Source organism: Simochromis diagramma, unplaced genomic scaffold, assembly GCF_900408965.1.
Source record: "Simochromis diagramma unplaced genomic scaffold, fSimDia1.1 OVJJ01000205.1, whole genome shotgun sequence".
Taxonomy (NCBI): Eukaryota; Metazoa; Chordata; class Actinopteri; order Cichliformes; family Cichlidae; genus Simochromis; species Simochromis diagramma.
The window spans coordinates 5855364-5875444 of NW_024386782.1; the positions used below are offsets into that span (position 1 = coordinate 5855364).

The 20081-nt window shown below is 40.2% G+C and overlaps 1 protein-coding gene across 1 annotated transcript in view; it reads left to right on the forward strand.

The window, feature by feature from the left end:
* The first annotated feature begins 7371 nt into the window (after nt 1–7371).
* LOC120725578 (pituitary adenylate cyclase-activating polypeptide type I receptor-like) overlaps nt 7372–20081 on the forward strand; it is a 42615-nt gene continuing 29905 nt past the window's right edge. The window contains exons 1-3 of the mRNA XM_040018617.1: nt 7372–7554; nt 10429–10598; nt 16274–16367. Of these exons, the coding sequence (XP_039874551.1) occupies nt 10554–10598; nt 16274–16367 (139 nt within the window). The 5' untranslated portion in view covers nt 7372–7554; nt 10429–10553. The remainder of the gene's footprint in view (nt 7555–10428; nt 10599–16273; nt 16368–20081) is intronic.

The following is a 20081-nucleotide window of genomic DNA, read 5'->3' on the forward strand; positions in this document are numbered from 1 at the left end:
ACACAAAACAACATAAAAGAGCAGCAGTTGCACTCCAACTGGATGTTTGAGCTTCTTGCTCGATCTCTAAGGCTGAGCTCAGCAACCCTGCAGAGGAAACTTATTATCCAGATTTCATAACCACAGGTGAGGGCTGGGGTGTAGGTGGACTGGTAAAAAGCATTGCCTTTTGGCACAGCTCTCTCTTCACCACAATAGTCCAGTACAATGCCCACATTACTGCTGACGCTGCACCAACTTACTGGTCTGATTCACGCTCCACCTCCCCACCAGGATGCTAATGTTGCATCAAGTCAATTTGTGAAATTTCTTCCCTTCTATATTTTCCAGGGGTCAACTGTAAGTGGCCCTACTTTTTCTGACATTAACGTCAGCATAAAAACCCTACAGCGGGAGCTTCATTGCATGGATTTCCATGGCTGAGCAGCTCCTAAAGGTGTAATCTCTAGGTGGCCCAGTGCTTTTATCCATGCATTGTGTTAGCTGGACAGCTATTATGAAGTTTAAATAATGTTACTGTTTAATTTACTTTTGCCTCTCTTTTTGGTTAGGATTAGGAAATTACAAATTATTGAATGAATCAAGAGTGGAAAAATGTTCAGACAACAAAGGAGTAAAAGAAGAATAGTTGAAGTTCTAGTCTTTTTCTCTGAAGCTCCTCTGATGCTGTCCAAGGCAGACATCTAGCTTGCATTATGGCTACAAACAGGCTTTAATTATTGTCAAGTTTTTAAGCTCTATAATGCTTGTGTTTTTGGCACTGTATCGCCAAGAAGCATAACTAAGGGATAGTTTTCCTCCTCCTTCCCTGCCTTGCCTCATGTGCATAGCTGATTGATTAATCCTCTCCATGTGAGCCACTCCGTGGGAGGTTGACATGTGGGAGAAGAATGAAGATGGCATGGAAGTTAGGAGGAGGTCTTGCCTGGTTCCCCACAGCGTCCTCTCAGCGATGAGATGGATAGGTGGTCTTTGCACTCAACCACTTGATGCTATCCTCCCACATGCTGTCAAAGATGAGTCTCCATGGCAATCCAATCTGATTAGTGCATGATGGCATACAGAGTAGGAGAGTAGTCCTGTGGTGAGCCTCATTGAGTGGTGGCCCAATGGAGCGTACGCACTTATTATATCAATAACATGACTAAAGAAGCAAATTCTTCCTGGGGATGTTCTTGAATCTGTGTAAATGGACAGAGAGTAAAATGTAATGCTTAACATTATATTTGACAGTAGACTATGTGGAGCACCTTCCACTTGTGTACTTGTTTGCAGGTTTTATTGCTGTGCTACCAACTTTATTTATTCATATGAGTAAACAACCATTATTTGGATTGCCTTTTTAGAATTTTAATGTACCCTGTGGTCAAATCAAATCCTGAACCCTTTCGTTTTCCTTAAACTTGGTACTTCCTACTTCTAGTAAGATGATGTTTGTTTGGGTTTGGGGTTTTTTGTTGTTTTTATGTATAGACATTCATGTGCCCTTTGGGATGATCAGTAGTAACACTGGTTATGACCAAATACCTACAAATATAATGGCCTTCCAATAACTTTCAACTGTACTTTGGGATTTGTGTCAATTACAAAATGTTAGCATTTTTCTCCCCATTTATGCAGAGGGTTGATGCAGAGGAGGATGATATAGAGATAGGGTGAGATGGAGGTAGATGAGCCTCTGTGGCGACCCCCAGGCACTGGCTAAAAGAAAAAAGTCTATTTCAGTATGTCAACAGGCTAAACTAAGACAATTAGCAAGGTAAGCCATAAATCTGCTAAGCATCAGCTATTTGAATTCATGAATGGAGCTGTCAAGGCGTTCAGGTTACAAATGACAACATCTTAAATCATCTTTCAGTGAGGAGGGAAAAATGTGGTTTTTAGACATAAAAACCCCAAGTGACTCACTCTTGAAAATCTTTTAAAGCTTGATTAATATTAGTTCCACAACCTTTTAGAAAATATTTTAATACCATAGTATTTTTTAATAAAGGACAAAATTGTTCACAATTATCTCTTTCTCTCTTTTCTGTGTTTTAGGGTTTTTATTTGGATAAAATGAACACCAGTGTCATATAACACACAGGTTACCATTGTGGTTTAGAGGCTATTTTATATCCAGAGTTGGTGGTTTGACCCTTGACACAGACACACATTTCTATTATAGTACCCATTACCATCCATGACTGAATGCCTGAAACCCTAAACTGACTGTTTGTGCAGTAATTGCACTGAAGAACTCTATGAATGTGGATATTTTAGAAAAAAATATAAACACAAGCAGCTTTATCTTCTTCTTGCCTTGCAATTCTGCGCACACACAGAGGCAGTTATCACAGCAGTAGGATTCTGCAATTGCTTTGCTGCTTGGTCTTGAGTTAATAGAGAACTGGAAAGCCAAATTACTGAAAGTAACTGGTAGAATCCGTGTTTGCCATGGAAACAAGGCTAAAATCATTGTCTCACATGCTATGATGTACAACACTCTACAAATCTCTGACTTTAATAACAGAAGATTTTCTGAACTTGTCTCACTGGGAGCATTTCTGTGTCTGTCCTTGAGGCAAGTCCAGTAACAGTGTTAAAATGTTCCAGGAACAGAGGGAGGCATGCGTCATTGCTCTTCATGGGCCCCACCCCCACCCCTATTTCATACATTTTGATAGAGACGAGTGTCTTCAAGGCAGTTAATGTGGCCTTTTCAATTTCCTGTTTGGTTCTCTGGATTTAATACTTTTTATGCTTCGTTGATTTATAGCCAACCCATCAAAAGCCTCATGCTGGGTGATCATTCACGTCTGAGTCGAGCCACACTCAAAACACTGGAAACTGCCTATATCCTTGGATTCTGGGGCTGGTTAAAGAAACAGCTTTAAAAAAAAGGTTTAAACTGAGGATAAAAATAAGCTTCTTTGTTTGTTTCAATGAATCAATGCAGAATTAATTCATGTTATATGCATAAATAATATGCATAAATAGCTGCTGTATGTGACTCCAAATACCTCACACAGGTGACACATTTTTCTTCCGCACAGCATCCCAAAGTTGTCAAAACACTGGGTTCAGGGTGTGGTGTCAGGGCAGGCTGACCAGAACAGCTAACAACCATCGTCTAATCATGTCTGTCCTATTTGAGTATGATGCCGAGACCTGATGGGATGGCTGTGTGTGGTGTGCTGAGTGGAGTTGAAAAACGTATTGTGCTTGTAGCAGAGGTGGGACCAAGTCATTGTTTTGCAAGTCTCAAGTAAGTCTCAAGTCTTTATCCTCAAGTCTCAAGTCAAGTCTCAAGTAATGTCAGGCAAGTCAGAGTCGAGTCTCAAGTCACTGGTGTAAAAGTCCGAGTCAAGTCACAAGTCTGAAATTTTGAATTTCAAGTCCTTTCGAGTCTTTAAAAAAAAACGAAAAAAAGCATGTTGCAGTTATATGCTAAATGTAAATATTAGACCATGTAATTTTTAAATCTGTGTTTTTCTCAACACATGACAAAATAGTGAACTTAGAAAATATACACAAATTGTGAAATTGCACCTCTTTAAAATGCAGCTCAATTAAACCTAGCTCCAAGAATAATTTTCACCGACAGTTCTGAGATAAGCTGCATGTTATTCTTGGATGCGGTTGTAGGACGGGCTTTAAAATCGCATGACAAAAATATCATACACATTAAAAAAAAACTGCATCACCAACGTAGCCTGGACAACATTTGCTAGTTAGATGAAGTCAGCTATCTCATCGTAGCATATTTATATGCATATTTATAATCATACGGTTCTTGGAGTGAGTGCATACACTCGTGAAGTTTAGTAACTTCCGGTCACTGCAACAAGCCCAGGTACAGTTTACCGACGGATGGGTACAGGACCTTGAAATGCACCGTGTAGAACGAAAGACCATCGTACGTATCATAAGTTTACCAGTCTCACAAATTGTCGTCATAAATACACATTCGTTAACCGTTTATTAATAGGACCTTTGAGCTCAAGGGTAATTAATTAGTAGTGGAAATAATTTCTGGTAGCATCACAGAAATGTAGCAGTGACAATAATATTGTATGCTGTAATCGTACTGGGCAATTAGTGATACAAAACAACTGTTTTACCCTGTGAATAAAAGTATATGTTTTTGTCAATGTACCATAATAACAGAAGCGAAACGCAATATTGTGTCAGGACAATTCACTATTTATGCACAATAAACAAAGGAGCATAGCGCGACAATTTCTGTTCAGCGCCAGACTTGCTTGTAACCCATATCACCAATTATGTTAAGAAAAATGACGCATTAACTACAACAGCAGACTGACCTTTGTGGAAATGCTTGGAGCAGACTAACCTGTGAGCTGGAGTGTTCTGGGACGTTATATTTGGTCTTTGAATGGCTGCAATCCAGTCGCGTCTTTGTTACTTCGGAAACATGGCTGGAACAATTTCTCTTCAACGACGTAATCCGATAACAACCGATCTCTTTACCCGTCGGCTTCCCGTGGCTGTCATGCGACCGGCTATTGCAGTTAATAATACAACAGCTTCTTGACATTTTTGTGTTTCTTTTTTATCGCTGTATAACTGATTTTAATTGAAAGCCTGCGTGCGCTAGAACCGCTTGCCACGAGTTCCCAGAATCCTTTGCGGTTCTACCCGTGAATGACGTCACATTTTCAATCTATATAATATGCATGTTAAATTTTATATTTGGGGTGAAATATCAAGTCTTTTCAAGTAAACCGGTTCAAGTCCAATTCAAGTCCCAAGTCATTGGTGTAAAAGTCCAAGTCAAGTCACAAGTCTTAGAACATTTTTTCAAGTCAAGTCTAAAGTCATAAAATTAATGACTCGAGTCTGACTCGAGTCCAAGTCATGTGACTCGAGTCCACACCTCTGGCTTGTAGTACCCCCATCTTCTAGCTCAAAGTTACTCACCAATTGACAAGGATCCTTTGTGGTCACACGACTAGTGAGGACCTAGACTATGAAGTGGTACGGTTGGATAGGGGATGACCCACACAGATATATCACATTCAACCTCCTAAAAGCATGGAGAGAGGCTGGAATTGCGTCTCTGGTGATCCAGGTGAAGGAGAGAAGAGTTGGAGCCGGAGGTGCCAAATTCCACTATTCCCCCTCTCTCCATTGTGATGACCATCTCACACAGGAGCAGACGTTGCTGCATTGCAACAGCATTTTACAGATGTGTTCTCCTCCCTACCTGGCCGCACCAGTCTCATTGAGCACCATTTCGATACATGCCCTGGCATGCCGGTGTGTTCACAGCTCTACAAGTTACGTGAACATAAGAGACAAATTGTTCAGAGGGAATTGGCTGCAATGCTAAAGCTGGTAGTAATAGACAAGTCACACAGTGCTTGGTGTAACCCCATAGTTCTTGTGGTGAAGAAAGATTGGTCTATATAGTTCTGTGTTGACTATCGCATGGTGAATGAAGTGTCACAGTTTGATCCCTACACCATACCCTAGGTCAACGAGCTCCTGGACTGGTTAGGCATGGCTTACTTTTTCACAACACTGGATTTAACCAATGGCTACTAGCAGAGGGCCTTCTCCTCTCCATATGGTTTGTAGCAATTTGTCACACGTCCATTCCGCTTGTTTGGTGCAGCAGGTGGTTGCAGTCCTGGAGTCCCTGAGGTACGCGTGGCCCACGGCCAAACCAAAGAAATGTGCGGATGAAGGTACAGTATCTGAGGTACCACTTGGTAGCTGGGCAGGTGTGTCCACAGATGGATAAAACTGCAACCATTGCATCCTGCCCATGTCCCAAAACCAAAAAAGAAGTGAGGCGGTTCTTGAGGCTGGCCAGTTACTACCGCCAGTTCGTTCCCGGCTTTGCATAACTGACCAGCCTCTTGACTGATCTCACCCAAAAAGGTGTCCCAGATCTACCCACTGCTGCAGTGGTTAGACTAGGAGGGACAGCTCCATGGCCTAAGTAGGGTGATGGGGGTATGTGGCAGGGTGTAGGGGAGGGGTGGAGCAGTGGGTTCAGGTTGTGGTGTTAGCAGAGGATGACCAGAAATGCTGACAACCATCGTCTAATAATGGTTTCCCTTTTGAGTGTGCAGAGCGGAGGGACACAGCTGGAAAGCTGCGCAGTGATAAATATATTGTGGGATACACTGCAAATAAAACACCATCAGCGTGCAACGCAGTGTGCGTGGGTCTTTATTCCTGTCACACTTATGTAATATGATTGTGTATCCTTTTTTATCTCTTAGTAATTCTTGATTATGTCTTTTTTTGTCTTTATTGCTGAGTGTCTGGTTTTGCTCATTCTGTATCTTTTTATCTGTTCACTTTGCTTTTCAATATTGATGTTTTATGATGTTGCTTTGTATCCAGTTTCACTTGTTTTGCATCTGCAGGTTTTATTTCTCTTTGCCGTTGTTGGTACAGGTTTGTGGTTGTTTTTCATTCTGTAGTTTTGTCTCAATTGTACTTTTGCACTTCCTTCTACTCATTTTATTTCATGATCGTGTAACCACAATAGACTGACACTTTGCACAATTCAAATGTAATTTTTTGCGGGGGGTTAAAGTATTGGTCATCTTGTTGCATGTCTTTGTGGCCTTTTGACTTGTTTCCCAAATCAGAAACTGCTTCTTCTTGGCCTTTTGGGTAATTCATTCGTCTGGCTTCTCTCTCCTGTGTGGATACCAACAAAGAAACTCAACTGGAGATTTAATTAAAGCAGCTCAATATTGATACCTAAGCTTTGTTTAGCTGCTGATAAAAGGTCGCGTGGTTGACTGGAGGCGTTGCTTTCAGTTCATTGGTTCCCTGCGGCGATTTCTTGTGTGTGCTGTCCGTGGTCCTGAAAGTAAACAGCATCGCCAGCGGGCCACAGTGGCCTCTGCGGGCCACGCCTTTTGGAGTCCAGTTGACAGTCTTAACTCGACCAGCATGCAATCTGGGATTTCTAAGCAGCACATGCAGGAATTCAGATGTTAAAGTTCTGACTAAATGTGAGTCACGCACATCACGCTGCCCACTCAGTGCCTCACAAATTGCGCACAGCAGGGGACCGGACCCTGTACCTTCTGGAGCGTCTGAAAGGCGCAGGCGCAAATGTCAGAGTTTTATGAGTAGTTTCTTTTTGGAAACAAAGTCCCCCGCACGCACGCGACGCAAAGACGTGAGGAGGATGTTTTTTCTTCCACCACATCCCAGACTTTGAAAATCTGTCTCCTCCCCGCGCTGCGTCGATGCACTTGTAGACTAAACAGCTGTCTCACTTGGCTTTCTGCGTGTCTGACGAGGCGAGAACCCCGAAGGTACTGACACCTTCATCATCATCATCCTCCTCCTCCTCTTCCACCTCGTCGTGGTGCCGCAGCAGCCAAAGCGGTGAGTGCGTCCTGCAGCAGCAGCAGCAACAACAGCAGCAGTAACGGCACCTGTCTATTTTTTCCCAGGACGGGCTTTTTTTTTTTTAAACTGTCTTAGGAGTGAAAACAAGGTAGAAACATCGCCGCAGAACCGTAGATGCCGATGGCTCCATGTGCAGACATTTGCGCCGGTGAAAATTAGGCATCGGTAAGTTGCTTTGACTTGTTTTCCGGGGCGAACGCAGCGCGCTCTCACTCACATCTGTGGCTTTCGATGTGACTGGTGAATTAAGGAGGCATTCAGCTGAAGCCTGCAGGTCTTTAAAACGCTGTGTATGTGTGTGTGTGTGTGTGTGTGTGTGTTTTATTGAAAAATGGGAAGCAGTGAATTCGTTTCGAGTGAACGTGCCGTGAAAAGGGGAAGGCTGACGGGTTTTTTCCTGCTACATGTGCAAGCGAAGGTCACACACATGCCTGATGTGTTGAAGATGTGCGAATGTGGGAATAAAGGAAAAAGACAGGGCAAAAAAAATCGCCCCTTCTGTGCGGTTTAGCGAAGGAGAAAGCAGCTGTCACTTACTGTGTCTTGTGTAGACTGATTTCTTCTCCCTGTGATATGATTGAAATCAACTGACGTTTTGCGATCCGCGGTATGTGGGCCATGTGACCTCTGTGCTTCAGCAAAGGAACATTCATTGAATGTATGTGGAGGTTTTGGATTGCGGTACACGTTCACGGCATTGGAAGTGGTTTGATTGGACGCGGTTTTCTCGGATCGCTTTGAATTGGAAATGATTTATTGATGCAACACAATGTTCTGGGGAATTCAACGCACATACACGGGAAGAGTTCTGTAAAATTCCCTTTGCAGTGAATATAAATCTTTAAGGAATCTGCGCTGGGTCTCAGATTTTCTCTCTTGTTTTTGTCATGCATCTGCTTATAGACACAAACACACACACACAGAGTCTTTTGGTTGATTGGCATCTTGGTGAGTGGATGTGTTTCCCAGTGTTTTCTTTTCAGCTTTTGTTGACATCCGTGCCAAACAGATGTGAGTAAAAACTGTTATAGCTTCGTCTTCTGCTTCACGCAGTGAATAAACCTGAATAGTCCCATGGCTGCAAACCTTCCAACATTTCCTGGTGACTCAGTACTGAGCGAAGCAGACTCTCTTGGCTTTCTTGCCCTCAGGGTAGTTCTGCCCGTCTGTTGTTTTCTGCACCAGAGCTTTCTCAGGACCAGAGAGACATTGATTTGCTCTACATAAGGCCGTTTTTAACTTCATTTGAAGCCCAGAGCAGCGTGACTGCTTTTGGGTTAAATAGATGGAGTGTGGGAAAAAAGAGCGGACCAATCATGCCAGTCCCCGTACCTATCTGCCCCTCTCTGTTTTATTTGTGCATTTCGGTTTGATTGCTCACCCTGAAAGTTTGCTTTCAGCCCTGTTGGACATATGTCTTCCTCCTCTGTATCTCTGGATTTTTCCTCTGAGCACACTCTGTCCTGTTACTTGATAAAGCATCCGAGAGATGCTTTAGAGGTAATTGGGTTCAGTACAAGAAGGAGGGGATGCAGAGTGGAATTTGTTTCTATGTGTGCATGAATTATCTTTAGGAGAAGGTGTGCATGTATGCTGGTTCACTGGTTGTGTGCTTGTTATGTGTTTCTGGTGTTGCTGTGTTTTGTGTTAGCAGTGAATCATTGTGTTTTCAGGAGGCTGAGCGGATGAGTAAGACATGAAGTCAGGGAGGTTCGGGAGGGGGATGTTTTAAATTCTGACCCGAGGCACATGAATTTTATTATCTTAAAGGAAATTTAGAGGAATCTTCCAAATTTATTGCCTTTTGGAAATCAATTTGTCTTCCAAAAACCCATGTTCATGTTTTAATTTAGTGAATAGATGATGACATCTCTTTTTCTGTTGTTTATTTACTCAGTAAAATGTTGCCTGTGTGATTTAATCAAAGTGTGGGGTGCTTTAGAGACAAAATATCAAATGATGCACACCCACTGAAGGCCTGTGTTTGTTTATATGTTTGATGTGTCCTAGTATGAGAGTTAAGTTGTGCTCTGCAGTATAAATCAGGGTGTTTTTGCTTGTTTATATTCATGTTACACAGCTTAGGCAAACAACAAAATCCAACATTTGATGGAAATGTACAGAAATGCACTGAAGGGCTGCACCTGTTATTATTTGATATGAGTTGACAACTGAGCTAAAATAACCTGCTGGTTAATTAACTACTTAAATTCATTGTTTTGATACACACACCAAAAAAACCACATCTAATTGTTCTTTTTCTATTTTTAAGTGACAATATTATCTTTTTTCTTCAGGGTTACTAATTACCTGAAACAATACCTGATGACAGAATTGATTCTCATTGTGTCACACATGCGCATTGTTAAGTAGGACTGTGTGAGGCCAGTGTAAGTGTGTCAGAAGGTATGAAGGTATGGTAGGAACAATAAAACACATGCTTTAAAAGCAGAAGGGTAGGAAACATCCAAATTATTTAATAGAGTTGCTCCATAAAACGTCCAAAGATTGCCTTGAATAAAGGTTAAAATGAAAGATGCCACAGTGTCCAAAAACTGTTGTGTAACTCTTATAAAATCAACTCAGTATGAATAAAGGCATCAGGAAGCATTTCAGTGTAATTTGGCTTAGACTTTAGCATTAAATTAACCACTAATTATATTTATAGTACACAGTTCTTTCAGTCTTTAGAAGTGCACTGTGATTTAAAGTCTGTTGAATAAAGTCTTGAAAAAATTAAAAATAATATTTTTTTAAAAACAAGATGACGTTACAGGTCATTCTGGCTTTGTGTCTCGTTTACACAGATTCATTCACTTCATCTGACATGAGCAGTGACGTCAGCACTTGAAATAAAGCAGAAACTCTTGAGAACGAACCATTTTAGTCGCCACAATTAGCAGCAGTAACATTATTAGTTTACACACGTGTATCTGCAAATTGCAATTCTTGTTATGACTCAGAAAAACTTAATGATGTTGTTGAGTGATGGTTGTTGTTTCTTCTTCTAGTGTTTTTTCTCTGTGTGCTGTGTTTCAGAGCCCTTGATGAAGCACGGTGACGCTGTGGGGAGCATTTTTAGTGCATCCCTTTGAAAACACACAGGCACACACACACACACGAAGATAGCGAGGAGCCTTTTGGATGCAAACACTTCCCAGGGGATGATGAGAGGCTTCCTGCTGACTGCAATCTTTCTGTTGCCCTTGGTGAGTAGCTTCTGGGCACTTATCTGTATGTTGTCCAGATTTGTGTGAGTTTGTTTGTGCGTTTGTTTGTGCGGGTGTTCAGGAGCATTGGAATGCATATATCCATCCATACGGGTATGTTTAGGTCTCTGTTATTACCCTCCTGTTCCTCAGCTTGAGCCTGGTTTATTTTTATATCCACACTTTTGCTGATGTGTTTGTGACAAGCAGTAGAAGGATGGAAATCACCCCCATGCACAGCACATCAGCATACGTTACAGATTCAGGATCAGCTCATCATTAAGGCAAGCACAAAAACAGATGGCCTGACTGACCAGAGAACTACCCATCCATCTGCCGTGACTCACTTTTCTGTGGTCTCATTGAAATGAAAAGCAGAATGGAAGAGTTGTGCAAGGTGTGTGGGAGGAATTATATTCAGAGAACTGATGCAGCACAGCAGCTCTTTCCTTGGCCAAACCACACAGATGTAGAAATTGCTTTAATATAGTTAATATTGTCCTTTTTGTGATGATGGTTTCTTTTTGCCTTTGTAGCTGCTAGTAAAAATTTCGCAGCAGTGCCAGCTGATGATGGTGACTCAAATGAATTCATAAAGTGACCTGGCAGCCAGAAACATTGTGTCCAACCTTGAAGTCACCGCCCCCTGACATATGTGAAGTGCTTCTTCAGCTGACATCTTTGAACAGTGCCCATCTAAGGCTGACCTTTAGCGACTGTTGTGGCAGATATGTCTGTGGTGGTGTACTTATTATGTGTCCGATGGGTCTGTACAGTGGGCCAGTGGTCTGCGACGTCATCTGAGAGTTATTATCTGTGTTGTGTGGTTCTGTGGGTGCTACTGAGTTATCTGGCTCTCGTAAAAATAGCCTCGAGGGGGGAAACTGAATTCTGCAGCCTCAGAATGGAGGCCATATCTGGATAGACATCTGTTTGAGAGAAGAAGAGTTACAGGGAGCAGAGATTAAAAAGCACGCTTAGAAATATATTGATGAGCCCTGTACTTTTACGCAGCTTAGTCATGCCTGTTTTATGTGTCTTTTAAAATCAAATACAAAAATGTTGATGCTCATAGTTCTACCATCAAGTTTAAAAAATACTGATTTCACATTATATACTGATATTTCCGCATTTAAAAAATGAACTTGAAAAAGGTGCTAATCACAATATTAGCTGTCTTATTGTGGCCTCAAGACCCATCACAAAAGTCTTTAAGGTACCAAGGTTTAACAATATCTGAAGCTAATGTTAGCATGAAGATTATCATTAAGAACCATTGACTCAATAACTAAAGCACGTTCTTTTGTATATTAGAGCTACGATGTATTAAAGTGGGTAGAAATTCTTGCTAATATTGTGGGTTTAGATCACAGCGAGCAACACTATTGTATAAAAAAAGGCTCTGCAAATCCAGTGTAGGCTGTGCTAAAGTTAGCAACTAGCAAGGGAAGTCAAATTAAAGCATTTAGCAGGTAACAGCATTACTGCCCTCAGAAGCTTTAGGACTCCAAAACAGAGCTAAAAGGAAAACTCACAATGCTGTCTGTCCCACGTTTAGTCAAAATACCACATGCAGGCTTGTTTTGTTTTGCCACACTGCAGGGTTGTAGTCAATTCAAACTGATGTAAATGGCAGACCTACAGTACAGTACCTTTGGAAGCTCTAGTTAAAGAAGTACCGATACCAAGTAGCAGAGTAAACCAAAAAGTTTTACTTCTACTCAGTTTTGTAACACAGAAAGATACTGCTAAAGCTATAGGATAAAAACACATCTCTGAATATTTTATTTCCCATGTACATTTATTTTCTCTCGCACAAAACTGCATAAACAACGTTACAGTTATTTTAATGCTTCAATTCTAAACAACTATGATACTGTATTTATGTATGTTTTCATGAATATTATGTATATTTGTAGGTTTTGCCTTTTTCTTAGCAATCTCTCATTTTAAATCATAATTGTAAATTTTGGTCAAGCTATAAATTAAACAGTTAACTAAGATCCAAGATTCAAAGATTCAAGATTCAAAGATTCAAGATTCAAAGTGTTTATTGTCATATGTACAAAGAAAAGCATTTGTTTGTACAATGAAATTCTTTCTTTGCTGTCCACAGGCAGATGCCCGGTTAATATATGCAAATTGAAATAGAACAGATAAAATACAAACAGTATAAATAAATAAATAAAGACAAAATTTAAGTGTGAAATAGATATTAAGCTATGAGCTTAATATGCAAGATGACCTGCATATGTGCAAAAATTATTATTACTGTTAAAATAGGTCAGCTGTTCAAGAGACTGATAGCAGTGGGGAAGAAGTAGTTGTTGAGGTCCTCATCAATGTTCCCTCTAAGCTATTGTGCACTGCTGGCACGATTGGGCATAGAAAAAAAATCTAACCTGAATTGAAATTAAAATTAATACTTTAAAAATTCTGTTTTGCAGTGTTAGTCAGTAAGTGACTGGCTGCTCCCGTATAGGATTAGAACGATGCCACCTTATCCCATAGTCCAGCCAATAATGCGATTCACATTTGTATATAAGCAGCTAATCAACATCGTTGACAGGCTATGACAACGTCCTTATGTGCCGACACCGGTGTTTTAGCTAGCAAAGCGGCGTGGCTGATGTGGAGTGAAGCCACGTTAATGACAACGTGCACAACCATTGGAGATGTGAGCAGGACAGACGGAACAATTGACGGGAAAAGTGTGGACTTTATACCAGTTTTGATTTTGTGTTGATAGGCCACGTAAAACCAGAGTTATGATAAAAATATATGCAGTGTTTGTTTTTTTCCTGAATGCAATCGTTGTTTATATTTACTGCGGGAAGAAACGGTAAAAACAGTGTTTTATAAGGAAAACGCTCGAAAGCCTGCGAGCAAAAACACCCTCCACCCCTCCCAGCCTTTCCTACTGGTGGAAAAATGTACCATGTCGACCAATCAAAAAATGATATGGCAACATGACATTTAGTTGTTTAGGAAGGGGGAAGTTTTAGCAGTGGCGGCGGTGTTTTGAGATGTGAGAGATTTTCGACGTTTAGTGCAAATCTTGTGTAGTTAGTGTGTAGTGTAGTCAATAGTTGTTGTGTGTGTCAGAACAATGAGGCGACTACTGAATGTTACAGGTGTTACAGGAGTGATACATCTCCTGTTGTCAGGCCTGCAGGTATCAGGCTGTTGTTCTCCTTTATCTCATAGTGGACAGAAATTATTTTTTGGACCAGCACAAATAATTTGGGTGGCATCAAATTTGATGCAGAACAGCTGATTGTTCTGTAAACAGTTTGAAATGTTTATTTAAAAAAACGCCTTGTCTGCATTTTTAGGTAAACAAAAACAAAAACAAAATTCAGTTACTTTTTTGAAGAAGTAACTAGATAATTAATTGCCCAACATTGGTTATTATATACTGTATTTTGCAGACATAACTTAAGAGTTGTCTGCCAGTCTGGACGTGATGGAGCCACTGGTTGCTAGGGAAAAATGTGTTTTCCCCGGCTGGTTAGCAGTGGTTCCTGGAGGTTGTTGACTCTTACTGGGTACAATCAGAGGTTAAAAATGTGCCGCTCAAAAAAATGCCACAGTTGACTGTCATTTCTTTTTCATGTTTCTCTACAAATACTCAGTAACTTACATATGGAACAACTTTTACTTTGAAAGCAAACAGTCTCCAAAATGTACATTTTTTGCCAGTACACTATCTCCGAGCTAAGTTTTACATTTCACATTTTTATTTCCATTTTTTAACAAAAGAGTCTGTAAATAGTAATCGATAAATGTGTAAAAAAAAATATGGAACACATTTTCATTTTAAAACAGCACATTATACTGTATTTTGTTTGTTTGTTTATTACAGTGTAGGCACTGCTTTATAATGAGCTTAAAAGCATTTTGATTAAACATCAGGTCACATAAGTTGACCGTATTTCATATGATCTCTTTTACTAGATGTATAACTGTGATAAGACTATGTCAAAGCTTAGCAAGCTAACATTTTCAGGCATTTAAGTTAGCTTGCTGTCAATTGCAGCTGAAAGTTACTGACATCAACAGCACACAGCACTAGACACCAAATGTAAAAATTACTTCTGGTATCATGCACTCACATAAAAATGTCCTCAAGCATGAATGATAACAAAATAAACTCCTGTAGCATGAACTTGCAATGCTTTCATAAAGTATTAGCCTTACTGAAGTTACTCTGCAGATAGAATCAGTAAACATCATTCTGAGTAATCATCACTGCCTGCAAACATTATGTTTACTACACTCATAGCTACATCTTTGGATTATTTCATGCAGAAATACAATTTTAAAGCTTATTTGGGAACAGGAAACGGTTCATATACACACATGCACACATGCACACATGCACAAAACAGGTGAGTAACTTGAAATGGAATGAACAGCACATTTCATACTGTCATCTTACAGGCCTGTCTGCATTCATGCTAAACAGATATTAGTCATCTGCATCCAATTATTTCTCATTTCTGAATCTTTGCCTACACTGTGTGCTGACTCCTGGCTGGTAACCTGCTGCTTAGCAACATGGATGCTTGCGATGGGTACAGAGAGGTCTTCCTTTAAAACACTCCACTAGTTTTATTGAAGAATACCAAACAGTTATTACAACATGAAGAAGTGGGGGGGGGGGTTGCTTGCTTATTTTTTGCCATCACAGAGAAGTGGCGAAATTATTTGTATTTAACAACTGTTGCCCTTTAAATGGTAATGTGCCAGAGAATGGATAGCTCTAATAATTTTTCACATTATTCCTGGAGTGTTTCAAAATTCTGCTCTTGTGCTGAAAGATAAAGGAAGGAAGTGAGTCCTAGGACATCTTTACAGTCAGCTGATGACCCATCTTATCTCAATACCGATGCCTGAAGTGAATTCATATCGAAGAGGAGGGAGATAGAGTGATGAGTCAGCCATGGCTCAGAGGGCTGGGATATATTACACCTATCATTTCACCATGAGAGCAAAGGAAGGGTTGCAAGAAAGCTAAAGGTGCAAAATAGAGATTGGCCTTAAGGGAGAGTGCGGGGGTACATCAACAGAGAAGATGACAGACATACTGTAAGTCTACTGCCTGAGAGTAAATAGCTTTCCTCACTGCATCATGGAGGAAGATGATATCTTGTTTACTCCACTGTGGTGTCTTTTGTGTGCCCTTTTAATGGGCTTTGGTTTTAGTGGTTAGCAGAGGATGTCTGAAGGACCGTAATTTTGGAACCACTGTCCCAATCCCTGGTTGTGTTAGAAGATTATTCCCAAATTTAGTTAGTAACTCAATGGATACTCAAAATGGATAAGAGACAAGAGGATGTTTTATTACAATAGATCTTATTATAACAGTCAAGCAACATCTCTTTGATCAGGTTAGAGTTGCGCTTGAGAATGCAAATGTCCAGCACAGCCATCCAGTACATGTTTTTTATCCTGCCACCTCGCTAGCAGAAACCCAATTGCACCCGTATGAGAATAGCACAGGTCATTATCCTGATAATTCACAGTGAGGAAGTGGACGACATGGTCTTCTGCAGAGCACCCACACCAAAAGCAAACAAGCAAAAAGAGTGTTTCTAGTCAAATGCATCTGATGTGGACTATATTTCCCGAGTCTCCCCACATCAGTGTGTGCGCTTGTGTGTTTTCTTTAGGTGGCCTCCGAGTCTGAGCACTGCGTAATAAAGCGTGAACATGATAAATGCATGGAGAGGATCGCAATGCACAAATCAGATGGAGAAGAATATGGTAAGTGAGGATGCATCCCCAAGTGTGGGTATGCAACGTTTTCATATGCTGCTTTTCATTTCTGTGCTCCTGTGATTACATGGTCTACGCCTCGGTCAGCTCCAAAAACACAGATCTGCGGATGAAAGTCATGAATAGCTTAATGGGAATTAATGGAATGCAGGCTTGTTTTTATACTCAATGATCTGGCATTTTTCATGTTTGAAAAGGTCATACAGGGACATGTAAGGATGAAAGATGAATGGAGCTGTATTTCTGATTCACATTGCAAATGCATTACCTCAAAAGGCCAGTCATGTAGAGCAAAGAGAAAAATGTTTTCCTCGAGTTGCTTTTGTATTTTATCCACGTCACTTTTCAGGAAAAAAAACCCAGAGGAAACTTGTTATGTGGGCCCTGGAAACAATTATTTTCTTGGCTATGGATTGTGGTTTTCATTAGCGACTGCTACAGGTCTCCTGCTGCTTGAAATTTGCGCAGCAGACTACAAATCCCAGACTGCACTGTGACTTACAGCTTTGGTGACAGTCACAGAGCCATGAAAAAAAAATAAACACAAGAAAAATGTAAAAGATTTAGAGTGTAAGATAACAAATTTAAGGAGGAGAGGAGCTGTAAGGTCAGCTCGTTTTTCATCTGTAGATTTTAAAGGTCGGCCCTGTAGTCTCCCTGCGTGCTGCACAGCAAACTGCATTAGGTTCGTCTGTTTTTATCTGAGTGTTTTCGCTTTATCTTTGCACAGTATGAGGTGGTAAAGTAGAGCTGTCATTTATAAGCAAATGTGAGCACAATTTCTCACACTTAAATGATTAAAATGAGGCATTGTGTTATTTATTCCTTCAGTCCTCTTAAAGATTGTCAGTTTGTTTATTTTTTCTTTCAATTTTTTTGTACCACAAACAGTAGCACATATTGGCCAGCCTTGAACCTTTAACCGATCCCTGTCTCCTCCCACGCCTTTAAAAGAAGCCGTCCTGCTGCTTTCTGCTGACAGCAAATCATTTGTGAGGAAATAAAACTGCCGGGTTTGCAGAAATCCGACATGGAGGTTTGAGAAAAAGCGAAGAGAAAAATGAAAACAAGGAAACAACAAGTCAGACAAAGCATAGAGAAGCTGTTATGATGAGGCTTTTTTTCTGATTGATAAAAATTGATTTCTAAACAAACTGATAAAAAATTAACAGATATCAACAAGAACAGTCTCCAGTTTCTCAATTAAGATGATTTGCTGATTTCAGTTGATTCCAAATAGGTTATCTGTGGATGTTGGACTGTGCAGATTTTGATAGCACTTCTATGACCTTTAGGAGGTCAAATTGGGCATCTTTAATTTATCACTCTTTTATTTGTTGTATTGTATGGATTGGGCATTCTGTTATTATTTTATTCCCTCATTGCTCTGCAACACAAACAGTTTGTTTATTTTTGTTTTTAACTTTCAGTTTTTAGACCGCAGTAGCACATAATAGCCAGCCTTGACACTTTAACTGATCCTCCCCTCGCTGTAAAAGAAGCCGTCCTGCTGTTTTCTGCTGACAGCAAATAATTTGTGAGGAAATAAAACTGCCTGGTTTGCAGAAATCCGACATTTCTTTCATTACAAATTAATTATCTGTGGATGTTGCACTGCAAATGTTTGACAATACTGCCGTGGCCTTTGGGAAGTCAAACCAGTTGATCGAATCTGCTTCAGAAAATGAAATTATACCAGTCTTGTGAATCCAGCCATGTGTTTTTTGTACAAATGCATTTTATATTTACGTGGACAGTACAGAATGTGTGACGTGTGATTTTCATATGCTGAATTTTTGAAGCCCGGCAAATACTGTGAGATTTTGCGTGAGATAGGGACAGGGAGCTTTATTAAGCCAGTTACCTCTGTAGCTCAGTGCAGCTCATTTGGCTCAGATTTGCCCTTTAAAAGGTAATTGGCTTTGTGTCCGGCTCACCAGACAGAACCAAAACAGATTAGAGAGCCAAGCAGAGTAGAGAAAGCACTGCAAACACACCGGACACATGCACAAACACACATATGCACATGAACAGATAACCCCCAGTCACAAAGACACTCAAAGTGCACACAAATCAGACTTCTGCCTGCCTCTGCAGCACTATAAACCGCCCGAGCATAAACTAGAAAAAAGGGGGAAGGATTGAGAAGAGATGGGAGCCGAGAGAAAGACAGACAGAAATTAAAACTGTGAAACCAACACATAGAATAAAAACAAAAATGTTGAGCATCACTCAAGCATTGAGACAGATGAATAGCAGAAGATCAAAACAAAGCAGAAACCGGTAAATGGAAATGAGCTAAGAAATTGTCTGCTTCCAGCTTGATTCAACTGGGACACCAGGGGAATTAACTGTATCACATTAAACCTGCAAAAACCTCAAGAGTTCCTCCTTTATAAGGCACAGCTTGCAAAAACTTATACTTAACCATTCACCATTTTCCTGCAAAAGGAAAATATAGTTGCGAAACAGGCAAACAAACCAGGGAGGGCGTCACACTGTCACCCTTTACCATTGCTCTATTCACAGTTTTCGGGGTAACATATGGAAATGATTTCCAGGAAAAAATCCTTTCAGGCAAGAATGGAGAACAATAGAATAGTTCTGTTTCCTGATGGTTTCCAGATTTTGTGTGTTTTTGACATTATTCCTGATCACTGAGTGTGTTTTTTGGTTCCACAGGAATACAAACTGTTAAAACAGCATCAGCCCTACAGTGTGAAATGATGGGCTTTTTTCTGCTGCTGGTCAGACAGAATCATTTGTCAGCTCTTTTGACAGCAAGGGCTGATACTCTCAAGGGTGTGTCTGTGCACAGATAAATGTTAGACCAACTAAAATCTGTCATTTTGGCTCTGACAGTGCATGTTTGTGAATAAATGCAGGTACTTGTGCCTACCTCCTTCCTCAACATCCTCTTTAATGGTCTTTCCAGTGAATTTAGAGCATAAAAGGCGGCGAATAGTGCAAAATACACAGAGTTAAAATAGCTATAATTAATGTTTATATACTAAAACATATATCCATTGATAATAAAAGATGAATGTGCAGCAGAGCCTTATTGACTTTTACCTCACAAATTCACTGTTCCTCCAAACGCTCACTGCTCAAAGAGCTGGTCTTTTTCTGCCATAGCAGGCAGTAAAAGTGCTCTGGAAACACATCGTACATGATCTGAGTCCAACAGCACACACACAAAACAGCTGGTGAACACAGTGGATCATTAAAAGCATCTAAAATTTTCCTAAACGAGTTGGAGGAGACCAAAAATGGAGCTAAAAGACTACAGGGAACCCATTGCAATCATTTCAAGTTCTTATATTTTTCTCACCTATATATCATTCACACCTACACTGGGCCTTTGTACAGTTGTTCAGTTTGTCCATTTTCTGAAACAAGCTGTTTTAGCTCCTTTGCCTTTAATTCCATTGTTTTCATTCTAATTCTGTTGTTTGTTTTAAACTTCCATTGTTTTCATTCAAATTCTGTCGTTTTCATTCAAATTCTTTTCTTTTCATTCTAATTCCGTTGTTTTCATTCAAATTCTATTCATTTCATTCTAATTCCGTTCATTTCATTGAAATTCCGTTGTTTTCATTCAAATTCCTTCGTTTTCATTCAAATTCCATTGTTTTCATTCAAATTCCATTGTTTGTTCTCAAATTCTGTTGTTTTCATTCAAATTCCGCCGTTTTCATTTTA